At 38.9% G+C, this 23955-nt stretch overlaps 1 protein-coding gene across 6 annotated transcripts in view; it reads right to left on the bottom strand.

Moving 5' to 3' along the window:
• Nucleotides 1–23955, bottom strand: part of FREM1 (FRAS1 related extracellular matrix 1) — a 161590-nt gene that overhangs the window by 8301 nt on the left and 129334 nt on the right. For 5 of the 6 annotated variants that reach the window (XM_027863226.1, XM_027863228.1, XM_027863227.1 and 2 more), the window contains 8 exons: nucleotides 17430–17559; nucleotides 14479–14551; nucleotides 9355–9504; nucleotides 7490–7713; nucleotides 6478–6525; nucleotides 6031–6198; nucleotides 5696–5824; nucleotides 4843–4958 (listed from right to left, as the gene is read on the bottom strand). In XM_027863226.1, the coding sequence (XP_027719027.1) occupies nucleotides 4843–4958; nucleotides 5696–5824; nucleotides 6031–6198; nucleotides 6478–6525; nucleotides 7490–7713; nucleotides 9355–9504; nucleotides 14479–14551; nucleotides 17430–17559 (1038 nt within the window). Of the gene's footprint in view, nucleotides 1–4842; nucleotides 4959–5695; nucleotides 5825–6030; nucleotides 6199–6477; nucleotides 6526–7489; nucleotides 7714–9354; nucleotides 9505–13582; nucleotides 13653–14478; nucleotides 14552–17429; nucleotides 17560–23955 lie in introns of those variants that run through there. The other variant, XM_027863229.1, reaches the window with a different exon arrangement.

The raw sequence follows: 23955 nt of genomic DNA, 5'->3' as shown, positions 1-23955 counted from the left end.
ATAGATAGATAGATAGATAGATAGATAGATAGATAGATAGATAGATAGATGGATATATGTACATATATCTATATATACATACATGTTCATAGCACACTTTTAAGTATAATCTGTATTATTAATAGTTTTTCATCACTTTCTCAAGTCTAGACAATCAACAAAATAACAAATAAGCTCTGATTTTCATGTTTGCTGATTTCTAAAGCGTAAATGCTTATGTTACAAATTTAGCAATAGGCATGAGCCCTAAGAACTGGCTCTAGCACACCCCTCCAACTAAGCCTTAACAGACAGCATTTGGGACTTGTTGAGGGTAAAAGATTCATTGCCTTGTAGCAAGCCTTTTCATTCTGACCTACGTTGGTCCTCAGATTCCAGCCATCCATTGTCTACTGGGCTAGTCCTCAAAGTCTCTCTTTTTAGCTGACCTAGGCTTTGAGAAGTGATGTTTACCTTCACAGCACCCACTCATTAGAGGAAGATTTTCATGGAGGATTGAGAATATTAAATGATGTATATTTGTCATAGGAGTTTAGAGGATATTAATGTATAACATGAGCAAGTAAACTAACAAATTTACAGTTTTACTCTTTCAATAAATATTTATTGAGTGTGTACAAGATCTGATGAGAAGTATTGTGAGGTATAAGGAATGAATGAGCCATTTGCCCAAGGGTTTATAGTTTATTAGAGGACTATGTGTGTGTATATGTGTATTTGTGTGTGTGTGTGTGTGTGTGTGTGTGTAATCACAAATACAAGGCAGTATGTGATGAGGGCTTTAAGAAAAGAATAGAGAAATATAGAAATTTACTGAAGGCGAAGTCACTTTCAGCTGGGGTGGACAGAGAAGATTTCACGGAAAAAACCTTCTTGGGCCTTATGTAGGCCTAAAAGAATGGGCAATATTTCCACAGTCAGAGATGGAGGAGAAGAGTATATGTAGAGGAGAGAAATCATAAGTAACTATCACTTACTCTAAGAATTCTTCCCTGATTTCACTTTGCCCCCTCCCAGATGAAAGTGATTTCTCCTTCCTAGCATTTCTCATAAAAGCTTTGCATGCCGAAGTTTTTCTTTTAACTTTTAATTCCTCATATCCTTGTGCATCTTTGTATTTTTCCATCTATACAAGTAAAATTGATAATCTCTGAAGGCAGGGACTGCATAATTTTTCATCTTTGTATATACAATCTGAAGTAATACTCCATTGCAGTTCTGGAGTATATTCAATACTTAGGAGTCTGTGTATACATTAAGCCTTTGATGAACTTTTATTGAAAGTGCAGGATGTGTTTAGGGAACTATGAGTAGCCCATAGGGTTCACACTGGGCCATGTTAAAATAAGGCTGTATAGGCAGACTGATATCAGATAATGGAGGACACTTAATGCTATTTATTTGTTGTGCAAATGTATTATATAGGTAAGTAAGCAGTGAATCTGCATGGGCTCCTTTTGTAGGCAGAGGGTAGGTGTTTAAAATTAAGTTGTAGTGAGAGGCAGGGAATAGAGAGGAATCATCAGCAATAACAGGGCCACGGATTTACAACTAAGATGTGTGTGTGTGTGTGCGCGCGCGTGAGTGTGCATGTGTGTGTGTGTGTGTGTGTGTGTGTAAGAATAATACAAATGAAGGTCTGTATAAATAGCCCAATGGAGGAGTGAGAAAAATAACAAGGCAAATAGTCAGGAGAGAAAAGTAACTAAAGACCTAGGTGACTGCCTTTTCATGGTGTGGTTGGGGCTGAGCCCTGGGTTCTTAGAGGCGTGCCATAGGAGCACACGCGGATGGTAGGTTCCATTCAGCTGGAAAAGCTCTGAGTACAAGCCATGATGGACTTTGTTTACGTTGCCCAGGGACAAGCCTAGCAAAGTTCAGAGAGGCTCATCATCTATTTAGCCTCAGCAACTCTCAAAGACCATCTGCTAATTTGTAGAGCAGCCGTATCTACACTGTTGAAGGGGAAAATACTCACACCTATGAAATCTCAGATCCTAAAAACATCCTTAAAATCCCAACACCATCTTGATCCTCAATCCTTCTGTTTCTGTAACAGCTGAAAAACTTCAGAGTTTCATTACCTTATACATCCTAGAGGTAGTCGATAAATATGGTGAAATTAAGCACATTTATTCATTCATTCAATGAACAAATAGATACTAAGGCCTACTGTGTATAGAGCATTGTTCTGAACATTGGGGAGGGAGGTTTCTTAGTTTAGATAAGGCACTGTTCTTCCCCTTTCGGAGTTTACAATCTAGCAATATTTAATTTTAAAAGCTTGAACAAAAGTCACCGTATCTATGATCTGCGAACTCCACAAGGTTACCGACTGTGTTTTGCTTCCTTTTATATCCCCAGCACTCAGCACAGTGCCTGGCATGCAGCAGGCGCTTAATAAATGTTGATTTCAATAATGTAGGTGAGGAAACTCTCTCTGCTAACATAGATGGGCATCCGCTCTGCAACTTAAAATCTTAGATAGTTTTGTCTGGGACGCTAAAAGTTTAAGTGACTTGTCAAGAGTGCTACAGCCAGCATGAATATTTAGAGGAATAAATGGGTACTACAGATCATATGGCACGTTGATGAGAATATTTGCTTTTGCATAAGTTATAGGTTAGTAGGATCACTGGATCAAAGATCTACAGTTGGAGGGAAGCTCAGAGGCCTTTTAGTCCAATCTCCTCATTTTACAGTGAGGAAACTGAGGCCCAGGAAGATTAAGTGACTTGCCAAGACTACTCATGTAGTAAGTGACAATGTCAGGAGTTGAACCCAGAACTTCTGAGGCTTTTCAGTTTACTACAATGCCTCTCTGAAAAATAAAAATTTACCTTATTCACCTCTCCTTATAGTACACCAGAAAATCCCAGGTGCCCCTTGGTTTCTACAATTGTTATAATTCCTGAAGGAGCAGCTGCTACATTTGTCGTACAGTTGAGGGTAACTGCCACCAAACCTCCTTTACACCGTAACATAATACTCTCAATCATTCAGTCACTAAGTAAAGTAGCACTTATTAAGAACCTACTATGTGCCAGATACGGTGCTAAATGCTGGGGACACGAAAAAGGCAAAAAATAATCCCTGTTCTCAAGCAGCTCACAGTCTACTGGGGGAGACAGCATACAAACAACTACATGCAAACAAGCTATATATTGGATAAATTGGGGTAATCTCAGAGGGAAGGGGAAGGGGTATTAAGCATTTATATGGCACCTACTATGTGCTTAGTGCTTTTTACAAATATTATCTTATTTGAATCTCACAACAACCCTATTGTCAGAGGAAAGGCTTCTTGAAGAAGGTGGGGTTTTGATTGACTTGAAGGAAGCCAGGGATGCTGGGAAACAGAGAGGAGAAAGGAGAGTGTTCCCCCCAGCCAGGGTGGAGAGGGCGGGGGAGACAGCCAGTGAAAATGCCTGGAGATGAGGGATGGAGAGTCATGTGTAAGGAATGGCAAGGAGACCAGTGTCACTGCATCACAGAGCACACAGAGCGAAGTAAGGTGTAGAGGACCGGCAAAGTGGAAAGAGCCTCTCCTAGAAAATTAAGGCAGTTTTCAGATTTTCAAGAATAGTCCATTGAGCTTGGTGAAGTGAGGAAAAAGAGCTATGACACTTTTCCTCCCTGTTTATAAATGGAAGGACAAAATTAATGCTTTATTTCTCTTTTAGCAGCAAGTGCCAGAAGGATACATATTTTAAACATTTTGGGAGATTCACTTCAACCTACCTCCTTGGCAACAACGAGGCAACCCAGACGCCTAAGGCTCCTTTGGCTGGGGCTTGGCTGATAGGTGCGACATGAAGGAAAATTTAATGAGGGGCCAGGCTGTTCATTCTGCCCAGTCATTCCCAGAAGTTGGAGCTAATAGAGTGAGAGTCTGGCTGAATTCCAATGACCCAGAGTGTCGGGAGTGGACAAGAGAGCCAATAAGACTTCATAAGTCCAAAGACCTATGGTTTTAGATGTGTGAGCATCTACACTTTACGGGTGTAGATCACAGTCCCTTAGGAGTTGCTGTGCAAATGGACCAGGGCTTGCCTTTTGCTTACAAGGCCTTCATGAGGAAACTGTGGTTGGGGGGTAACACTTGTAATCATCAGAGGTGGGATTTGAACCCAGGTCCCATGACAACAGACACTAGTCAGGGCTCTTTTTAATGTTCTGTAGCATTCTTATTTCAACAACATCAGGGACTTGCTTTCTGCATTGCCACAGACTTGATGCTACAAGTCTTTCATTATCATCTGATGTCATTTTCAAATCAAATTGCCTTGAGTCCTACCTAGTAAAACAGGAGCCTATAAGGCTGATGACCTAGAAAAATCTCTGTTCCCATTTGCCAAGAATGGAGGTGGTAAGGTTGCCAGAGAGGAGGGACTGTTGAGACAGGCAAGGTCTGGTGGTATCCCAGTACATGAACCTAAGGGTCAGTTCGCACTCAATCAGTTTTCAGGTCATCACAGCAATTTTTGATCTACAGTGGGGTTTTCAGAAGTCCTCTGAGAGCAAAAGGAAGGTTATGACCTTCATCCTTCTGCACCCACTCCCTCCCTCCAAAAAAAAAATCCATGACCAAAACACCATACATACACACACATAAATCATACATAAACTGGGAGCAGCTAGTTGGCTCAGTGGATAGAGCTCTGACCCTGGAGCCAGAAGGATCTGAGTTCAAATCTGACCTGACGCTTAACACTTACTAGCTGTGTTACCCTGGGCAAGTCACTTAACCCCATTGCCTAGCCAAAAAAAAAAAAAAGAAGAAAAAAAAAAGGAAAACTGAATAAAGAAATACAAGTCAAAATATGAAAGAGGATCTCTTACTTCTCCCTGCAAGCTTGAGCAGCTTCATTCCAGGTGACCTTTTGCTCTGTAATCAAGGAGTAGCAGTGGCTATTTTGAGGGCTCCATCCAGTGGGACAGGTTCTTTCATTCCCTTCCTGAAATGAATGGTCAGTGTTCACACAGTCATGCCCTTTACAATCTACAATCATCTCTTGGCAGGAGGAAAGCCCTCTGCTCATTTATTTATTTAAATAGTAGACAGTACGCTAATTCTTCACCTTTAGGAAGGTGGTCTTCTACAAAAACAACATCAAATTCAGCAGTATTTTATAGGTTATAGCTTTTCTCCTCTGGTTGTTTTTATCACCAATATAGAAGTTTAAATGTGTATTTAATCAATTAATGAGTGAATTACTGAAAAACACTTTAGGGGAAGTAATTTTCCCATTGGAACACACGGTCTCCTTTTTTTTTAATCTGATTAATTTAACTCAGTTATCTCCTATATGCAACTTTCTCCAAAATCCTGCTAGGACAATCTTCACTCTGGTCTTCACAGGAGATTTTGTTCTGAATCTGACAGACTGGTCATGTAAGAGTGTACTTTATAACTGTATTTGTGCGTTATTTCTTCTCTAAGTACCAGGAGGGCAGAAATCATACTTCATTTAATCTTCATGTCTTCCCCAGTGCCTAACACAGTGTTTGGCATAGGGTGAGTTTTTAATGAATGTTTGTTAAATGAATGAATGGTCACATAATCTTTGACACTAAATGTTGACATTGTCTACCATATTAATGCCTTTCCCTGCACCATCTCCCGTCCCCACCAAACACAGGCTTCCAAAGCAGATTTAAGCAAGAACATTCTTCAGCTAAGCATGCATCCCACCTTGTCTTTTGGACTCCATGGCTTCCATGAAGTTCCATTGCAGTGATATAATTTTTGGAGACTTTCCTCAAAGTGAAAGAGTCCTTTTAATGCTAATGTGCAGTTCTTTGGAAAGGATGGTGACTGGTCCTATGATGACAAAAGAAGGTGGGAATGGACTTAGCTGTAGGACCATTACTTTACAAGACCATAAGACATCAATCCTCCCTCTGGTTTGTATGTCTTTATGTTAAATAAATTGCACCAAATCTTGGGACCAGTCTAGAAACTTACAGGTGTCAATGACAACAAATAGTTTGTCAAAAGCTTAATGAAAAGTCATAAATGATTCCTACCTGACTGGGGGACTGTAAATTGGGCATTCTTTCCATCTTATCTGCCTGTAGTGGTTCTATTTTCCTGCTTTTCTTTTGTGGTCTCTGATTAATGATAGATTCTCTGGGCTTCTCCATGTTTATCGTAGATCTCTCATCCTCTACTTTTAGAGCAACCATACCATGGTACTTAACATTAAGACAGAAACAACAAAAGTCAGACAAGACCCCCCCCAAATTAGCTACTTTTTATTTGGTCAAAAGCAAAAAAAAAAGTCATTTTTTTTATTCTGACTACTGAACATTACAAGATAAAACTCAAAAAAGTCCTCCAATGAAAATGCATCTAGACAAAATAAAGGAAATGATAGCTGCATGAAACAATCTCTACTCCTAAGCATAATCATACCATCACATATAACATATAACCAAGTGTAGAATGGAATAATTCTTTCAGAGAATTCTTACTCTAAAAACGATGTCTGTTTCATTTCTATAAACAGATGATGGGTGAACCTGAAAAGAACAGACAGTAAAATAACATTAGAGTTTTCTTTCCAGTGGCATAAAATTGGGTTGGGACAATAACGATTATCAGAGCTTTAGAGTAATAGGAAGCATTAGAGGTTGGCTAGTTCAACTGCCCTATTTGAAAGATGATTGAGAGGTTCATAGGAGGTAACTGACTTGCCCAAGACCATATAGGTGGTGACAGAATGGGGCTTTGAGCCCAGACCCTCTGACTTCAAATGTAATACTCTTCTCATTGCACAACTAAGAAAAACTTGAAAGTTAAAACTTACTTGGGCTTGAAAAAAATTTAAAGAAGTGTGTTTCTAATCTAAAGACATGTTAAATCTACCAAATTCATTAGAATTTTTTAAAAATCAGAGGGGATCTAGATCTATAAACAATTGATTAATTCTCTGTTTCTTTGCATTCCCCTAATGAGAAAAAGAAAACGTGTTTTGTAGCTTAGTTTGTAGAACATATATAAATCCACACATATGGATATGACAATGTGACCAGTTAGCTCGGTCAGAGTGAAAGCACTATATATACCCCTAGCATTCAAACTTATAGGCTTGAGACCACTGTGAGTACGATAGTGTGCCTCTGGCTTCATGACAACGGATTGTACCTCTGTCTTGAAAATACATTCCCTTAATCAAGAGGAGCCAAGTACAGGACTATGAATGACAAAACGCAAGTCAATCACCATTGCTGGGGGAAGAAAAAGACTTGAAGCCCAAAGTTGGGAAATGATATACCACTTGGATAAGGACAGTACTATGCCAAGGAGACCATTAGGAGACCCTTAAAAGACCACCCCCATAAGATTTGGAATACCTCATTTAATTGTTTCAGGAAAGTTAAGAATATTTTGGTTCTTTAGTAAAATCCTGTCAATAACATCCCAGATAATTGTCCATCTTATTTCTAAATTGCATGGGGTTCTTACTGTTTTGCCATTTCCTACCGTCCTAAGCCTTTTCCTGGGAATATCAGTTAAGTCAAAGTCCTGAAGCTTGTCCCCTCTGCTGGGTGTTATCCCCTCTTTGGAAGATGAAGGGTATCTTCCTTCCAAATGGATCCCATCAAGAATGGAGGGTGATGATGAGCCTGGGGAAAGTGGGAGCCACATGCCTTTCCCCCATGAGTTGTACTGGATTTGGCCAGAGGAATGTGAATGGTGGCACCGACCTGAAATCACACAAGATGGCAGATGGTCAGTTTTGTTCATTTTACGTAAGCAGATAACTGATCTCATGGAACAGCTTATCACTAAAAGTGGATGGATGAGTTTTCTACCAGATGTTACCTGTTTGTCATTTGCCAGTAACTCCTTCCTTTTCTATCAGTTTCTCTCCAGGAGAGCCGTGCACTTCAGCTCATGGAAAGTGTGACTATTGAGTAATAAGAATGAGTATACATATAGCAAAACTGGTTTCACTTTTTAAAGTTCAGCCCTCTAAGAATCTGGAAAAAACTTGCATCTCTCTTTTATTGTTAAAGTATTTCTGAATACCTCTTTTTGTTAATTGCCATTCCAAAGACAATGCATACTACCGACACTCCTCCCTGATGCCATGCAACAGAAACAGAGATTGCTTAGAGATTTTGTAAGACCATGAAACCATTCCTTTCTGTATGGTTCAATAGTCACTATTACAACAAAAATGCCAAATCCAAAAGACACTACTTCTGTCTGAAGCCCAAAAAGCTTTTTTTTTTTTTAAACAGATATCTGGGGAAATAAGTGTCTAAAAGTCTAAGGTCAAAATATTTTCCTTGAGGGTGTTTCATGCTTCATGTGGGGAGTCTCAGGTTTATAAAAATCCTCCTGAGAAAGAAATTAATTTAGAAATGTTGTGGGCATATTATGAAGGAAAAAGAGCAGTGTCTGATTTCCTTCCTTTTCTCCTTCCATTTTGTTTCCTTTCTTTTTTTCTTGCTTCTTTACTCTCTCCCTTTCTGTCCTTCCTTCCTTTCCTTCTTCCTTTCTTTCATCATCTCTTCCTTTCTGAATTAAAAGGAGAGAACAAGAGCTAGAGACACTATTTTTATTGTATTTCAGGACACTGGTTATAAGTAAGAGGGAGGTAAAAACTGGGGTACACAAATGGAAAGGAGAACTGAGGATATTAGATATTAACAGAGTCTCTGAAATGTGGTGAGCCATCTACTGAGATGCTTGTCAGGGAAAATAAAAAGGCTTGAACACCAAAGGCTGACATGATTCTTCACATTATTTGGTTCTACAGGCTATTCTGCAGTGTATGCCACACAGAACCTAGTTGGCTCGGGTGGGCCCAAGGTAATTCATTAATATTCTCCAGCTGCTCCTGGATTCCCAAGCCAGCTGCATCTTTCATTTGTAATTTTCTTCAACTGCTTCCTCTCGTGATTTTCCTGGTCCTGCTGTAATATGGGCTGGGGTTTTAGGCATTCAGAGATCTCTTTGACAGAGGAGGATAATTACAGCTCTGCGATCTCTAGGGGAAAATAATTATCGATAGATTTTTCAATGACATTTTTTTTGTCCCCTCTGAGAAAATAGAAAAAGGGTAGGAGGAGAAAACACACACACACACACACACACACACACACCAACAACAACCCTGTTCTGACTTGTTGCTTTTCTCCAGCAAAAGTTCTTAGCAGGAGGAAAACAGCATGAAGTTGATGCCAGGATAAAGGGCCTACCATGGCCCAGGTTGCTTTCTTGACAAGAAATTAAGCATTTTGATTTGAAGGCGTTATCAAGCACATTGGCTGTTGAAAGCTAAGTGGACTGCAGAGCCAAGACTGCCCCTGATTTCAAGATGAGAATCAAAAGAATACCTCCTTTTGAGTCCACAATTTTCACTCTGGCTTTTGTCTTTGTGCCAAGAACAGCATTCACAGGGGAGTTGAGAATTACTTCAAAGACCTCATCATCTTCTTCTAATCCATCGTAGGTAATTGCTATATTCCACATCTTAGTTGACATTCCTACAAGAAGTAAACATTTTAATTACTCTTTAATTGCTATTTCAATCAACCTAGGTGTCAGAGAAATATATGAATTAACATGTCTACAGCAAGGCTGGAGTAGCCTGGGTGATCTATTGTGCTCTTCCTGACTGACTGCACTCCTGCTGTTCCCCCAAATAACACTAAAACACATTTGTTCCTGGACAATGGTGATTTCCTATAAAGGCAAACACTGTAACAAAAAGAAAAAAAATTGGCCGCCTTATGTGGGAGAAACAAAATGGTTATCCAACCATATTTGAGGTTCCATTTTCCTGACTGACCTACCTCATTTTCCCTCTTTGGTTGAGAATAAACAAGTATTAAAATCTTAAAATCTTAGTAGTTGCTTTAAAAAAAATCTCAAAATGCTGGTGCCAGAGATAATTAGGATGATGGTTTGGTAGGAGTTTGTGGTATGGGAGGGGGCAGAGAGATCTTGAAATGACTTATTTGTTAAGGGGGCTGTCTCCATGGACACTCTGCCTTGGCTTCCAGCATGTTTCCTAGCCAAGAAATGGTCTCCCTCCCCCTTCCACCATGATGTCATACTTAAGATTTTGATATCCTACTGGAGATAATTTAGGGGGCGTGGTTTCTAGAAATAACCCAAGCCAGTATTTCTCTTTCTCTGTCTGCCTTTGCCTGTGGAGTTACAATTAAGCTCGGCTCCTAGTAATCTTGGGACCTTAATAAAAGCAGCTTTGATGCTCTGAACACAGACCCCCAACCCAGACATGCGGCTGCTGTTATGGTGGGATGAACAGTCATCTCTTCTGGTCTCTGTGGTGCCCCTGTGAAGATGACAAAGGCTTTTTTAGGGAAAGAAGGAACATAGCAAATGCGGAGAGGGAAGAAGACAGCATTTCTCTCTCACCTCTGCCTCTTGGAACCCCTAGCTCCTTTCAAATCTTGTCTTGGGTCACTGACTCCAAAGCACCTTTCCTGATTCTCTCAGTGGTTAATGCCTTCTTCCCTACTCCCTCCTATCACTTAGTGTTTATTTTGCATATAATTTGTTTTTACTTCTCTTTTGGTTTTTTGTTTTTAGGCAATTGGGATTAAGTGACTTGCCCAGGGTCACACAGCTAGTAAGTGTTGTTTTTACTTCTCTATGAATATATTGTATCCTTTCAGTGAAATGTAAGCCTCTGGAGGGTAGGAAGTATCTCATTTTTGTATTCATAACCCCAGTGCCTGGCACATAGTCGGTACTCAACAAACATTAATCGACTGATTCATTAACTCCTTTGTTTTATTCAGTGTTCATTTTGAATAGTTTTCAGCCATAGTTCCCCTTTGGTAGGATGCTTAAATTCTTCTAAGCCTTTTTCCCTAAATAAATCCTCATCTTATATACTCTCCTGGTGCTCAATGTTCTACAGCTCTCTGATTATTCCAGTGTGTTTCACTGGTACCATATTTATGACAGTTACCATGAAGCACCAAATTCTCTGTTAAGGCTTTGCTAATGAGCAGTACAGTATTGGAGAAAAGTAGGATATATCCTTGGCTTCCCATAAAGAAGAAATTAGCTTTGGCATGGGTAGGGGAGAAATTATTTTGTACTTGAAAAATCCTGGCTTATTGCTAACTTGTTATACTCAAGGTGGTAGATGATATCTGAAGTAGATTGTTCCTATGGTATATTCAATTCAATAAGCATTTATCAAACACTTGCTACATTACACCTTGTCCCCCTCATCTTCCCCTATTGAATTTTGAACTATGCTATATTGTCATCTCCCCTTAAGAAGTCCATTGGTAATGACCTTGCCCCTCAGATCTCACAGAGCATTTTTATGTCCTTAATGAACTTATCATGTAATATTATACATTATAGTTAGCTGTGTATATTTTACTAGACTATAAGTTTTATGAAGGCACATGCCATGTGCCTGGCATAGTGCTTGGTATAAATGTTTAATAAGTGTTTTTTGAAAGAATGGATGGTATTGTGTTTGGTGCTCATGTTAGAGAGATGAAAAAATGACAGCATCCCTAACCCTCAGTAGAAAAACACTCTGCCAATCTTAATGGCCTTTTCTCAATCTTCATCCTTCTCGACCTCTCTGAAAACTTTGTCACAGTTAATCACCTTCTCCTCCTGGATTCTCTCTCCTTTCCAAAGTTTCTTGACAAGACTCTCTCCTGATTCTCCCCCTACCTGTCTGATCATTCCTTCCTAATCTCCTTTGCTAGATCTTCATCCAGGTCATATCCACTAACTGTAGGTGTCCCCACAACACTCTGTTCTGGGCTTTCTTTTCTTATCCCACTATACCATCTTGCTAATTGATCACATCAGCTCCTATGGGTTTAATTACCATCTTGATGCAGATGGTTCTTAGATCTATATTTACAGCCCTAGTTTTGCTCTTAAACTCTAATCTTGAATCATCAGCTGTCTTTTAGATATATGAAACTAGAAATCTTAGATCTCAAACTCAACATGTTGAAAATAGAATTCGCTGTCTCTCCCAAACCCTCTTCTTTTCCAAATTTCCCTATTGCTATCCAAAGCACCGCAATCCTTCTAGTCACACAGGCTCACAACCATGCTGGAATTTTCTAGTTCTCACTGTCCAGTCTTCCTACACTTTACTCCCTTCTATCCTCTCTATAGCTACACCGGCCCGCTTGAAGTTAAACATGATAGTCCATCTCTTGGCTCTGTGCCTTGTCATTGGCTATCCCAATGCCTGCAGAGGTGGGGAGACGGAGAAGAGTGTGTGAAGGGGAACAACATTAAATATAGCTAGAAAAGTAGGTTGGACCCAGATTGTGGAGGGATTTCAGTTCTAGCCCGACTTTTACTTTTATCTTGGAAACAACAGGGAACTACTGAATATTTTAAAATAGAGTAGTGACATCATTAGAACTATGCTTTAGGAAGATGATGTTGGCAGCAGTGTGGAAAGTGTATTTGAAAAAGAAAAGACAGGAAAGAGGGACCAAATAAGTATGATACTGTACAAGACAGAATAAGATAAGGTAAAAAGGACATACAGACAAAGGCATCCAGAAAAAAAACTGAGGAAGGACAGATCACTTTCACATGAGGGGGATCAGGGACAGCTTCACTGGAGAATGTGGCACCTGATCTGGGCCTTGAAGAAAGAGAGATTTCGATGTCCAGAAATGAGAAGGCTTTTGAATAAAGAAATGCCACGATCAGATGTATTAGGGAGATCATTTTGATAGCTCCATGAAGGATGAGTTGGAGAGATGAGTAATTGAAGGCAGAGGGATCATGGAGACTATAAATTTCTTGAGGGCAGTTAAGACCTTTTTTGCATGTCTATTACTGACCATCAAACCACCTTCCTTCTCCATCTATATTATTTCTTGAAGCATTCAAAAGTATCCCTAAAACTTGAGGCTAACTGGGACCTCCAGAAATCTTTAGTGTTGGAAAAAAATTATACCCAGACCAACCTAGATAGATGGGTATTTAGCCTTTTCTTTTAAATATTCAGGGAAGGACATTCCAGAGCCTCCCTTAATTTCCTGTTCAAAGATCTATCAATCTAGATAGAACAATAATTAGCCTGCTCAGAGTTTACTGAAAACCAAACCCAAGCTTAAACTTGTAACAAAACTCAACTCCATTTGGAATCACAAGACAAATTATTGAAGCCTATTGAAAACTGAGAGGTAAGATTTGTCCTCGTAAGAGGTAGAAAACAAGGCACAGTGAAGTCAATCAAGCCCTCCCATCTTGTTTGACCCTAGCAGGAGGGTTCACAGTCACTGAACAGAATCAGAAGAAGGCAATCAGACATTATTTCAGTACTATACGAATTTCATTTGTGTAGATATCCCCATCACTGCTTAGAGTCTGACACTTAATAAAAATTGCTTGTTAATTTGGCTCCACCAATGCAGATCTGAAACTTCCTGCCATAATAGATGGTCTTTAAGAATGCCTGCAGCTGAAAAATTCATCACCCTCTGGCTAACCTTTTGGTGATGAGCCTCTCCCAACTAGGGTAGGTTGGTCTTCAGTCACAGACACACAGTTGGTCATGAGTCAAACTCAAACTCTTCCAGAGTGGTAGAATCTACGGGAGCTTGTACTTTCATGGTATAAACTTAGAGAATACGAGTTCACCAATCAAGAGGTACTGAATTGGGATGAAAAAGAAACTAACTGCAGTCATTCTTTACATAGCATATAGTCAGCTTGAAGAATGTCAGAAAGTTAAATACTATAGGAGAACAGCATAATTGTTGACCAAGTAACATCTAAAAATCTTACATATTAAAATAAAAATAACAAATTCTCATACTCCATGTTTTAAGCTCGGGTAAGAGTTAAGAATAGACTCCCTTTGTCTTATATACAGGTTTGCTCAATTTTCTGGGGCAGAATAGGGGCTCCTCTTCTGCCCCAACTTCTTATGAAGTATCATATAGTAGCTGCCAAAAATGGTGGACTTACTAGTGCTCTAATGTGGTCCTAGATCCTGGTCCCCATCCTCAGGCCTCCATTTACTTCAGGTCTTCCCTAGCCCTTTGCTTTAGAATACTAAGAATCAGGTCAGCCCCTGAGCCTGGACAACACAGAAGCCCATCCAATGAGATGAATGTCTGTTTGTTTCCAACCTCTGGGAGAGGAAGGTTTACATTAGGGTGCAGAGGGCAAGGAAAATTACCAGTCATCTGATTACTGAGTCACAGACAGATCTTCTACAAATAGTAATATGCCAGTTAGAGGAACCCACTGTGGTAAAAGTAAGTGGAAAGGCCTAGAGTTTCAGGTCACTTCTCTCTGATTGGAACAACTAACTTAAGGATGGGAAACGAGAGTATGAAGAATCCATGGACGTTAGAAAATTTCTAATTGGCCACGGCTATCTAATATACAGTGTCACACACCATGTACACCTCTTTACAAACTCCCAGTTTCCCCTCCAAAAAAGCAAAGCAAATTGTCATGGCAAAACATACCTGGATCGAACTGAATCAGCTTAGATGGATTCACAGTGAAATCTTTTCCAATTGTAGCCGATACTTGGTTGACCTTAAAAAGGATGGGAGGGGGAAGGAGTCAGGGAAGGAAGGAGAGGGGGAGAGGGGAAAAGCTTTCTTTTAGTGATGTAAATTCAGATAAATTGGATAGGTTCATGTTTTCTGTGTCCTGCCTGCCCAAACCCATGCTGCCGGATTTGTTTTCAATATTGAGTTTATTCATTTTGTGTGTAGGCGTAGTATATTTTTAATGGAATCATTGAAGATTCTGGAGGCAAGAATCTTCTCAGAAGCTAATTTACTGGAAAATAGGTTCTTTTTTCTTTTCTTTTACAATGAGTGGGTTTCCTTAATAGAAATAAAATGGAATGAATTGTAAAAATATTTTTCTTTTCTTAGGTGTAAAATATAGCACCTTCTTACTTTCTTTCAAATTGCATTCTAGAGTAACCTCAAATAATATCTCCATTAAAAAAAAATTCTGAGAGGAACAAAGAGAATGGGTATCTTTTAACATGTCTGAATTGGAAGTATTTTTATCAGATGGTCCTTCCTAGTATTGTCTCCATTGCTTTTCTTCCCTCTTTATTTGTGATGCCCAAGCTCCCGTGGAACAATCTCTTATTGAGAAGTGGCAGGCTATTGTACACCTGTATTTACCATATGCTGGAGGTTCCATTACACTTGGGTCCCTGCATGAGACCTGCATGTGCAATTATCTAGTATTTACCACCATGGAGTGTGCAGAAGCTTATGTGAGAAAAGAAATAGGACAGATCAAGGCAGGTAGAGAGGTCTGTTAGATTAGGGAGAATGATTTAATCATATGCCAAGAGCATAGAATAAAAGCTCATCATCTTTTTCCTCCTTTTTTTGTCATATGGCCAATAATGTAAAGATGAAGTTTGTGTGAGCCTTGAATTCACACAGAAATACATGGTAGATTTGCCTCAGGAAAGAAGGACTGCAAACTCAGGCTGATGGGGAGTAGAGATCATGGCATAGTGAAAAGAAAACTACATCAGTAAAAATAAAACATAATAATAACTACTACATATTAGCATGTTGAAGTTTGCAAATATATTCTATGATTTGCCAAGAGAGTTTGTTTTAACTCATAGATCTGTCACACACACTAGCTATGTGAATTTAGGCAAGCCCCTTCACTCCTGTGATCCTCAGTTTCCATATCTGTAAAATGAGGGATTGGATTTGATGAGCTCAACTCTGACATTCTTCAAGTCTGATCCTACAGCTCATGATGTAGTTACTACTGCTTATTTAGTCAAAAATAGGAGTAAGTATAAAATCACATCAACTATTTCTATATTGGCAAAGTGGATAATGGCACTGGCAGAAACTCGGGAACATATGGCATTTTCTACACAGGCAGAGAAGAATATGTGAAAAGACAAAGGCACATCATCAGATATTTCTGTAAATAATCAACCGTACACGCATATGGAACATTATCAAATTTAAAGCTGGAAAGAACCTTAGAGAGCTTATCCAATCTCCTCATTATCCAGATAGGGAAACTGAGGCCCCAGGGAGGAGAAGAAACAGATCTAAGTTCATACAAATAATTAGTGGCCATGCCAAGATTTGAATCAAGGGCTTCTGAACCTTCTGAACCAACATTAACCATATTGCTTCTATGCTCTTGGCTATTTTAATGGATGAATGTTTATTATGTCAGTGAACATAGGAAATAAGCCTCTTTTTAAAGCATAAGCACCTCACCTTACCTTTTGGCCTTATTAGAAAATAAGTGTTTCATAGATACTTGATCTATTATAATCGAGGCTTAAAATAGATATGATTTCATAGAGCCTAATATTTGTCCTTTTCTCTAAAAGTGAGGTAGGGCAAGGATATTCTTGGTTTAATTTTGCCAAAGCTTCCTTTTTATTCTCTCTTTTTATTCCCTTAAAGGAATCTTATTTCATCCTGAAATAAGCCCTTCTGGAACACTTCCATTGTGAAAAGGGTTATGATTAACTATGATTAATTCTTGACTATCTATACTAATGAAGGGTGTTACAGATAATCAAAATAGCAGATATTCTGAAAATCATCTCTACTTGGCTTTGGAACGTTCCAAAAATGCACAAATTTGTGCAAAGTTCAACCTTCTAATTCTTTGTGGGCCTAGGCTAATATTAAATTATGATTTATTCTATGAATATATCAACTGAAGAAGGGGATGGTCTATTGTTGAATGAATGAATGGAGAGGAAGGTAGAAAAGAACAAGGAAGAAAGAAAGAGGGAGAAAGAAAAACAAAGAAAAAAGAAAGGAAGTAAGGAAGGAGGGAAGAAAGGAGGGAAGGGAGTGAGAAAAGAAAAAAGAAGAAGGAAGGAAGGGAGGAAGAAGGGAAGGAAATAAGGGAGGAAGGAAGCAAAGAAGGAAGAAAAGAAGGAAGAAAGGAAAGAAGGAAGGAAAGAAAGGAAGGAAAGCTTTTAAGTGTGTTAGGTGGTAGGAGGAAGCTAGTTTGGGATTAAAACTTCTTACATATAATCCACAAATTAAATAATACATAGAATTCACTGTGCCTCATTTATGTAATTTTCTTTACTCCTATTAGTCTTACTGGAGCAGGAGGGAAATAAGCTTCTATTTCTAAATCATATGTTGTCAGTGAACTAATCCTAACTATATGATTATGAAATCAAAATTCAAACTTTATGCAGATAACCACCTAAAGTTCTATAGGTGGGGTTCATTCAGAACACATTTCAGTCATATACAAATGAACATGAACAGAGGCTGGAATGACCTCAGAAGAATTCACCGTCAAAATCCCAGGAGTAGGGTGGAATGTGAATTCACATTGATTGTTTGGGAAGGTTTCCAGGTCACAGGAAGGTTTCACCAAGCACTTTCAGCAACCTTACACTCAGGTTTATAACTTTACATTTTAAAGTTACCTTTACTCCAACAAAGGCTGACTCCATAGAATGGCCTGTCCTGGTGATTTTCACTGGCAATGTGTTCACGTTTTCACACACCTCATATTCAGTCTGGGGCAATTGAATGTGGGACCATTTCAATTCCAAACTAGGTATGGAAGGAGGAAAAAGAAAGATATTCATGAGAAATGTAGCATTAATTCTTGCAGGTTACATAGGTTTTCCCAAGGATTGTGATATTGTGACCATTAATTCACACATAATCATAGTAGGTATAGTTCAGCATATAGTTCAGTAGCTGACATAGAGTCTTCCTATTGGTGTCCAAGCAGAAAAATATGGGGGAAATTATGGACAGCCGATTTTTTTTAAACAAGTAACTTGGAACAGGAGTTTGGGTTTGTTTTTTCTAATATTTTCTCCTTAAGTCTCCAATCTGATTTCAGCATTTTCACTACCTGTTACCCTTCATTGTGACCCCCTCCTGCAGACTTGTAATCTTTTGTAGGTCATCAAAACTGGAAAGGACCTTAGAGATCACTTAGGTCAAATTTCTCATTTCACAGATGAAGAAACTGAGGGTTAGTGAGGTTAAGTAACTTGCCCAAGATCACACAGTGAGTTGATGGTCCGAACAGGACCTGAACACAGGCAGGTCCAGTTCTCTTTCCATTGTACCTGCTACTGACTTCCCTTTCTCATAAACCTATAGGAGGCCACTGTTGCCTCCCAGATCTTCCAATAGCATCCAATCTCTGTTTCCCTTCCTCTTCTTCATCCCATTATTTCTGCCTAGATCTTCCTTCTTAATTTTTCCTTACACTCCAGAAAGGCTGGTTACCAGTATCATAAACATAATGCTCTCAAATTACACAGGACTTTCCCTGATTTCTAAGAGGGAGTTAATTTCAGAAGTTGTGTTAAAGCAAGGCTATTATCAAAGTCTAATAATACATCATAATAAACACATCATACTAAAATTTGAAGACTTCCACAGCCACATAAATACTTCTCCTGAAAAATAAACTCTGTAACTTTTGCAACTCAAGATGGGTTTTTGATGCAAACGAATTCAAATCTGGCATGAAACAAAACAATATGAGAAGCAAAGAATCCCTAAGCTTGTAGAGTTCCGAGATGAACAGGTAGGAATGATGGTTACAATGCCAGTGGAAACAACATGAGGCAAACAACCCCTGTCAGGTTGAGAGAATGAGGAGAAGGAAGAAAATAAATACTGGCAAGGAAAGCAAGGAGAAAAGACAGAAATAAGACGAATGAAAGGCAGAAAGGCACCTTAGGGATCATCTAATCAAAATCCCTCATTATACGGGTGAGGACCCTGAGGCTCAGAGTCTGTGATTTGCTAAAGGTCAGGAATGTCAGTTGGAGAGCCAATACTTGAAATCAACTCCTCTGACTCCAATCCATTTTTTTTCTTCCAAGGACAGAGAAGGAACAAAGAATGAAAAGGAACAGATTTGGACAGATTTCAACAAAGTCTCAGTAAGTTATAAATGCCTCTCAATATTGAATTCTTTCAGGAATCCATTCCTTACTAATGTTAACCACAGCTTCTTTAATGGCAGTCTGAACAGCCAAGTGAGTACCCAGATTCTTACTTAAATTCAGAAGGGTACAACCACCAAGTTACTTTGCTCTGTGGGCCTCAATTTACTTCTCCATAAAGAGAGGGGTTTGGAGTCGATGACTAACCATAAATTGTTGGAATTTAGAGGCCAGCAAATCCAACCCCCTCATTTTACAAACTGAGGCATAGATTGGCTAGTAGACTTTCCCAGAGTTGTACAACCACTGAGGATTTGAGGCAGGATTTGAACGCACATGCTCCCAACTCTAAATTTGACACTCTATCTGCTAGCAAACCGCTTCCTGTTTGCTTTTCCTGCTTCTAGTCTTCCCCCCTCTCTCATCCATTCATTCATTCATTCCATAAACATTTATTAAGCACCTAATATGTGTCAGGTACTGTGGTAAGTACTGGGGATATAAAGAGATGCAAAAGACAGTCCCTGCCCTCAAGGAGTTTACAAGCTAATGGGAATAATTCCTAAAGTACTTGACCTGATCCTATCAAGAATCTTCTGTGACGTCCTTTTGTGTCTAAGTTAAAACACACATTTCTCAGTTCACCATTTAGAATCCTTCCCAATCTGACTCCAGATTGTGTCACACCTTTCCCGATTTGCCACACTTCATACACTCTGGCCAAAGCGCCTTCCTTGTTCTTTCCTAACCTTGGCAAATTCAGTTCTCACCATCCTGCTAGTTCTGGTAGCATCTTTAGCTTCCTTTAACTCAGGGTGGTGGCTGCCTACATTTTGCAGTCTTCCCTGATTCCCCCAGTGTTTCCTCCTTCTCAAATGTGCTTAAACTTACCTCCTTGTTTATGTGTTAAATCCCCCAGACGCTATTTTTTGCTTTTTGTCTTTCTATCTAAAGTGACATGCGCTTAGGGGTATTTAATAAAGGTTTGATGGATTGAATTCAATGATTCTATGAACTTAAGCCTTTGTTAGGTTTGTGGTAGATAACAGTAATAATAACCATTAGAATAGCTAGCATTTCCACGGCACTTTAAGGTTTGCATAACACTCTACAGATATTCTCTCATTTGACCATTACAACAATCCTGGGAAGCAGGTGCTATTATTAACCCTGTGTTACAGATGAGGAAACAGGCAGACAGAACTTAAGTGACTTGTCTAGACTCATATAGCTAGTAGAATTTGAACTCAAGTCTTCCTGGTTTCAGGTCTAGCTTTCTGTCCTCTGTACCACATAGCTGCCTCTAGGGATGACACCGAAACATTCTGATATAAATGTAAAGAAGACAAATAATATAACTGAAGTGAACTTTCTTTGTCCATTTGTATCACTTCTAATATAAACATTATCTACGCATCTTCCTCATTGTGTCTAAATCCTTCTAATAGATTGTAAGTTTCCTGAGGTAGGGGCTGCTACTCTTTATGTTTTAATTTCTAGTACCCAAAACAGTTTAAATGCCTAGTGTACTTTGGTGCATTTCTGAATTCATGTTTTCATCATAGCATCATAGATTTAGTGCTCGAAAGGTCCTTGAAGGCCATCTTCTCTAACCCTCCCATTTTACACATGAGGAAGCAGAAACACAGGTTAAAATACTGAGCTGTCTAGAGTCCCACAGCTAATTAAGTGACAGAGAGGTAGAAATGTTGGATTTTCAATTCTTTTATACATCCATTTATATCATAAGCGCTTACTGGATATTTACTAAATTGAATGACACATACAATACTCGTAGTTCATACTATACTGTGAACATTTTTGCTCATGTTTCTGAACTAAAGAATTTTGAAGAATGGCTCCTCAGGAAATTATTCATAGGGTCACAGCCTAAAAGTTGGAAGGGACCTAAGAGATCATCAAGTCCAACCCCTCATGTTACAGATAAAGAAACTGAAGCAGAGAGACGTTAAGTGATTTGCCCAGGATCACAGGGCAAGCAACTGTCCGAGGTGGAATTTTAACCAACGTCTTAGCGACTCCAAATCCAGCACTCAATACTAATCCACACTCACTACTCCTTATATAAATGAACAACCTGCAGAGAGGGTTTTTTTCTTGACAAATGCATGTGCATGTCAAGAGTAAACCATGCAGGTTTAGGCAAAGAGTCTCTTTCTGGATTTTCCATTCACTGAAACACATTCTTGTACTTATGTCTGTGATTAGTTTATACAAATGTTAGATTCTGATGAAAGCCACATTAAAATAAGGGAAAGATTTGCTTGCCATGACTAAAATGTTAATTTGGGATTCTAAGTCATGGGTCAAAAGTGATTGTGTACAAATTATTTAACCTTTCTATGCCTCAGTTTCTCCATTTTCCAAAGTTTATTTAACCTTCTACTTCAAAGATTACATGAGGCTTAGTTAATGCTTATTAAGTACCTTGAGATTCTCAATGAAAGGTCATGTGAAAGCATATATTATAATTCTCATAAATACTTGTGCATTTATATGCAAGATGTGTATGCCTTAAGGATAAAGTTGGAACTTTAAAATAAAAACAAAAAGCCCTCACAAAGTATTTGATATGCGTTGGTATATCTATTGAACCCTATATTCATACAGAGTCAGCTCTTGACTTTTCCCAGGAATGCGGACCAGAAATCAGAAGGGATAATTGCTATCCACGGATAATCCAAAAGCTTTATTTTAGACTAGGGTTTCAACCACCTGTCCTGCCAGAAGTTTTGTAAGAGTTTCTAAAATGTTTTGAGATACACCAGTTTGATTTCCTTTTTCCTTTCACTTCCCCTGGTAGATGGCTGTCAATATTTTTTTTTAAAAGCAACCTGAAAGAAAAGAGTCTAAGATTTCATTTATTATCCGGCATCAGATAATCAGCTAATGAATCATCAGATTTGTACATGGATCATTCCTGACTTTAGCCAGAAATTGAACTCAAAATCTAGCAGAATGGTCCTAGTCATGCTTCCTTCTAATTCCATGTGATTGATATATGAAAAAGCATTAGTATTGGGTCAAAGGATGTGAGTTTGAACCTTGGTTCTGATCTTTATTATCTGCATGGCCTTGGACCAGCCACCTAACCCTTTGGTGCTAAACATTCCTCATGTGTATAAAGAAAGGGATGATTTTGTTGAGTATGTTATAGTAGAGATTCCATTCTGATATGGGTTGGACTGGATGGTCATTGAGGTCCAGACCACCTTTAAATTCTAAATCCAAGACCTAATAAATTCTCATCTTGAGGTGGTGGTGTTTTGTTTTTTTTTTAAAATAGGTCTTAAATACTCAATTTGATTATAATACAGATAAACCCTTCTGAGCTTTATCAAAAGGATGTAAACTTCCATGTAGAATCATTAACCAACAAGGTCTGATAGCTTTATTTAAGCAAAATTCGCCTTGATTTCAATATAATAAAATCAACCCTTTCCATTATACCACTAACTCATTGGCATTGCAGAATCAGGCCCCCCAGACATTCCCTACTGCACGTAAATCCTTCCCTTTCTTTTGAAAGCTCCCTGGCATCCTTGTTTTTTTTTTTTTTAAATACTTTTTTATTCTAGCTTGTCTCCTCCAAATCCCTTCCCCTTTAATTAGAAAGGCTGTTTACTACATCATGTCTTTAGAATGCTGATGTGGGCACTGCTTCTCCCCAAAGGAGACAAATTTCAGTAGCATCTACACGTTGCTGTGATTATTAGCTATGTGGATTACACCCTTTGTATATTAGTCCCTAGCAAATTTTTAATTAGAGGTGGGCTTCCTCCCGCCACTCAGTGCTTCTGACAGTAATTCTCCCTTCTGCCTAGATCTAATCCTGACACTCTCCTGCTCAGAAATCTTCCGTGGCAGACTATTGCCTACCAAGTCAAACTCAAACTCCTCCTGGGTTGGAAAGCCCTCTACTCTTTGACAGGACCTGTCGAGACTTATTATATATCACTCCCTACACATACTCGCCTCTGTTCCCGGAACAAAAGCTGCCACAGTGATGTTACCAACCCTGTTGCGTAGGCCTTGAATATACTATTTTTTTTTAGTGAATTATTTTCCATCTTTTTAAGTTCAATTCAATTAAAGAAATGTCTATGAAGCTTCTTTGGCTTAACCCCCTCCCCAGTGGCAAAGACCTTTCCCTCTCAAACCTCTCTTATGCAATATTTTTCTTTGTATCTCTCCAATCCACTCATCATATAGCATTTCATGTTATACTTTATTGATGGGTTTGCTCTGCATACAATGGATGTTAAATAAATGTTGGTAGATTTGAATTGAGTTGTTAAATGCTTGAAAGTTGAGGCATTCCTTGACTTTCGAAATACCTGACTTACAAATGCTCTTTATGCAAGAGCAGCCAATACGCAGAAGAGTAAGGTATTTTTCTCAAACGATATGGTTCCTATCTTGCTCCCAAATGGGTGGCCAGCAGCTGTAGGGGAGGAGAAGAGGTATGTTCCCAATGCCATCCTATTCTTTCCTTGCCATGCACAGCAAGCAGAATGTACTTCTGAATATAAATACTATACACTGGCAATGAAAAATAATAGAAACAAATATGGTTGGAGACATTTGGTATTTCTGCTACATTAGAGGTTAAATAGACTTTAGGGTGTTTGTGTGGTAGCACGGAAATAGAGCTGGATGTGGACATAGAAGTTCTAAGCGGGAAGACCAGCTCTAACCCATTACCTAGGTGACCCTGGATAAGTCACTTCACATACTTCTCTGGGCCTCACTTTCCTTTTCTGAAAAATGGGAATAATACTATTTGTTCTTTCTCCTTCATAGGGTTGGCTAATGAAAGTGCTTTGTAAACCTTAAAGAACCATAGGAATACGAGTTGCTATTAACTCAGGAGCCTAACCACCTTTTATAATATCCTTTCTACGGGAAATTATGTCTGTCATTCTAAACAAATAACTCATTGACAATTTTTTTTTTAAGTTGGAAACTGCCTACAGTTTTATTTAAAAATATACACGTACACACATACATTCCC

The sequence above is a fragment of the Vombatus ursinus genome, unplaced genomic scaffold (assembly GCF_900497805.2).
Source record: "Vombatus ursinus unplaced genomic scaffold, bare-nosed wombat genome assembly UNPS02014770.1, whole genome shotgun sequence".
Taxonomy (NCBI): Eukaryota; Metazoa; Chordata; class Mammalia; order Diprotodontia; family Vombatidae; genus Vombatus; species Vombatus ursinus.
This window is presented reverse-complemented; position numbering and strand designations above follow the sequence as displayed.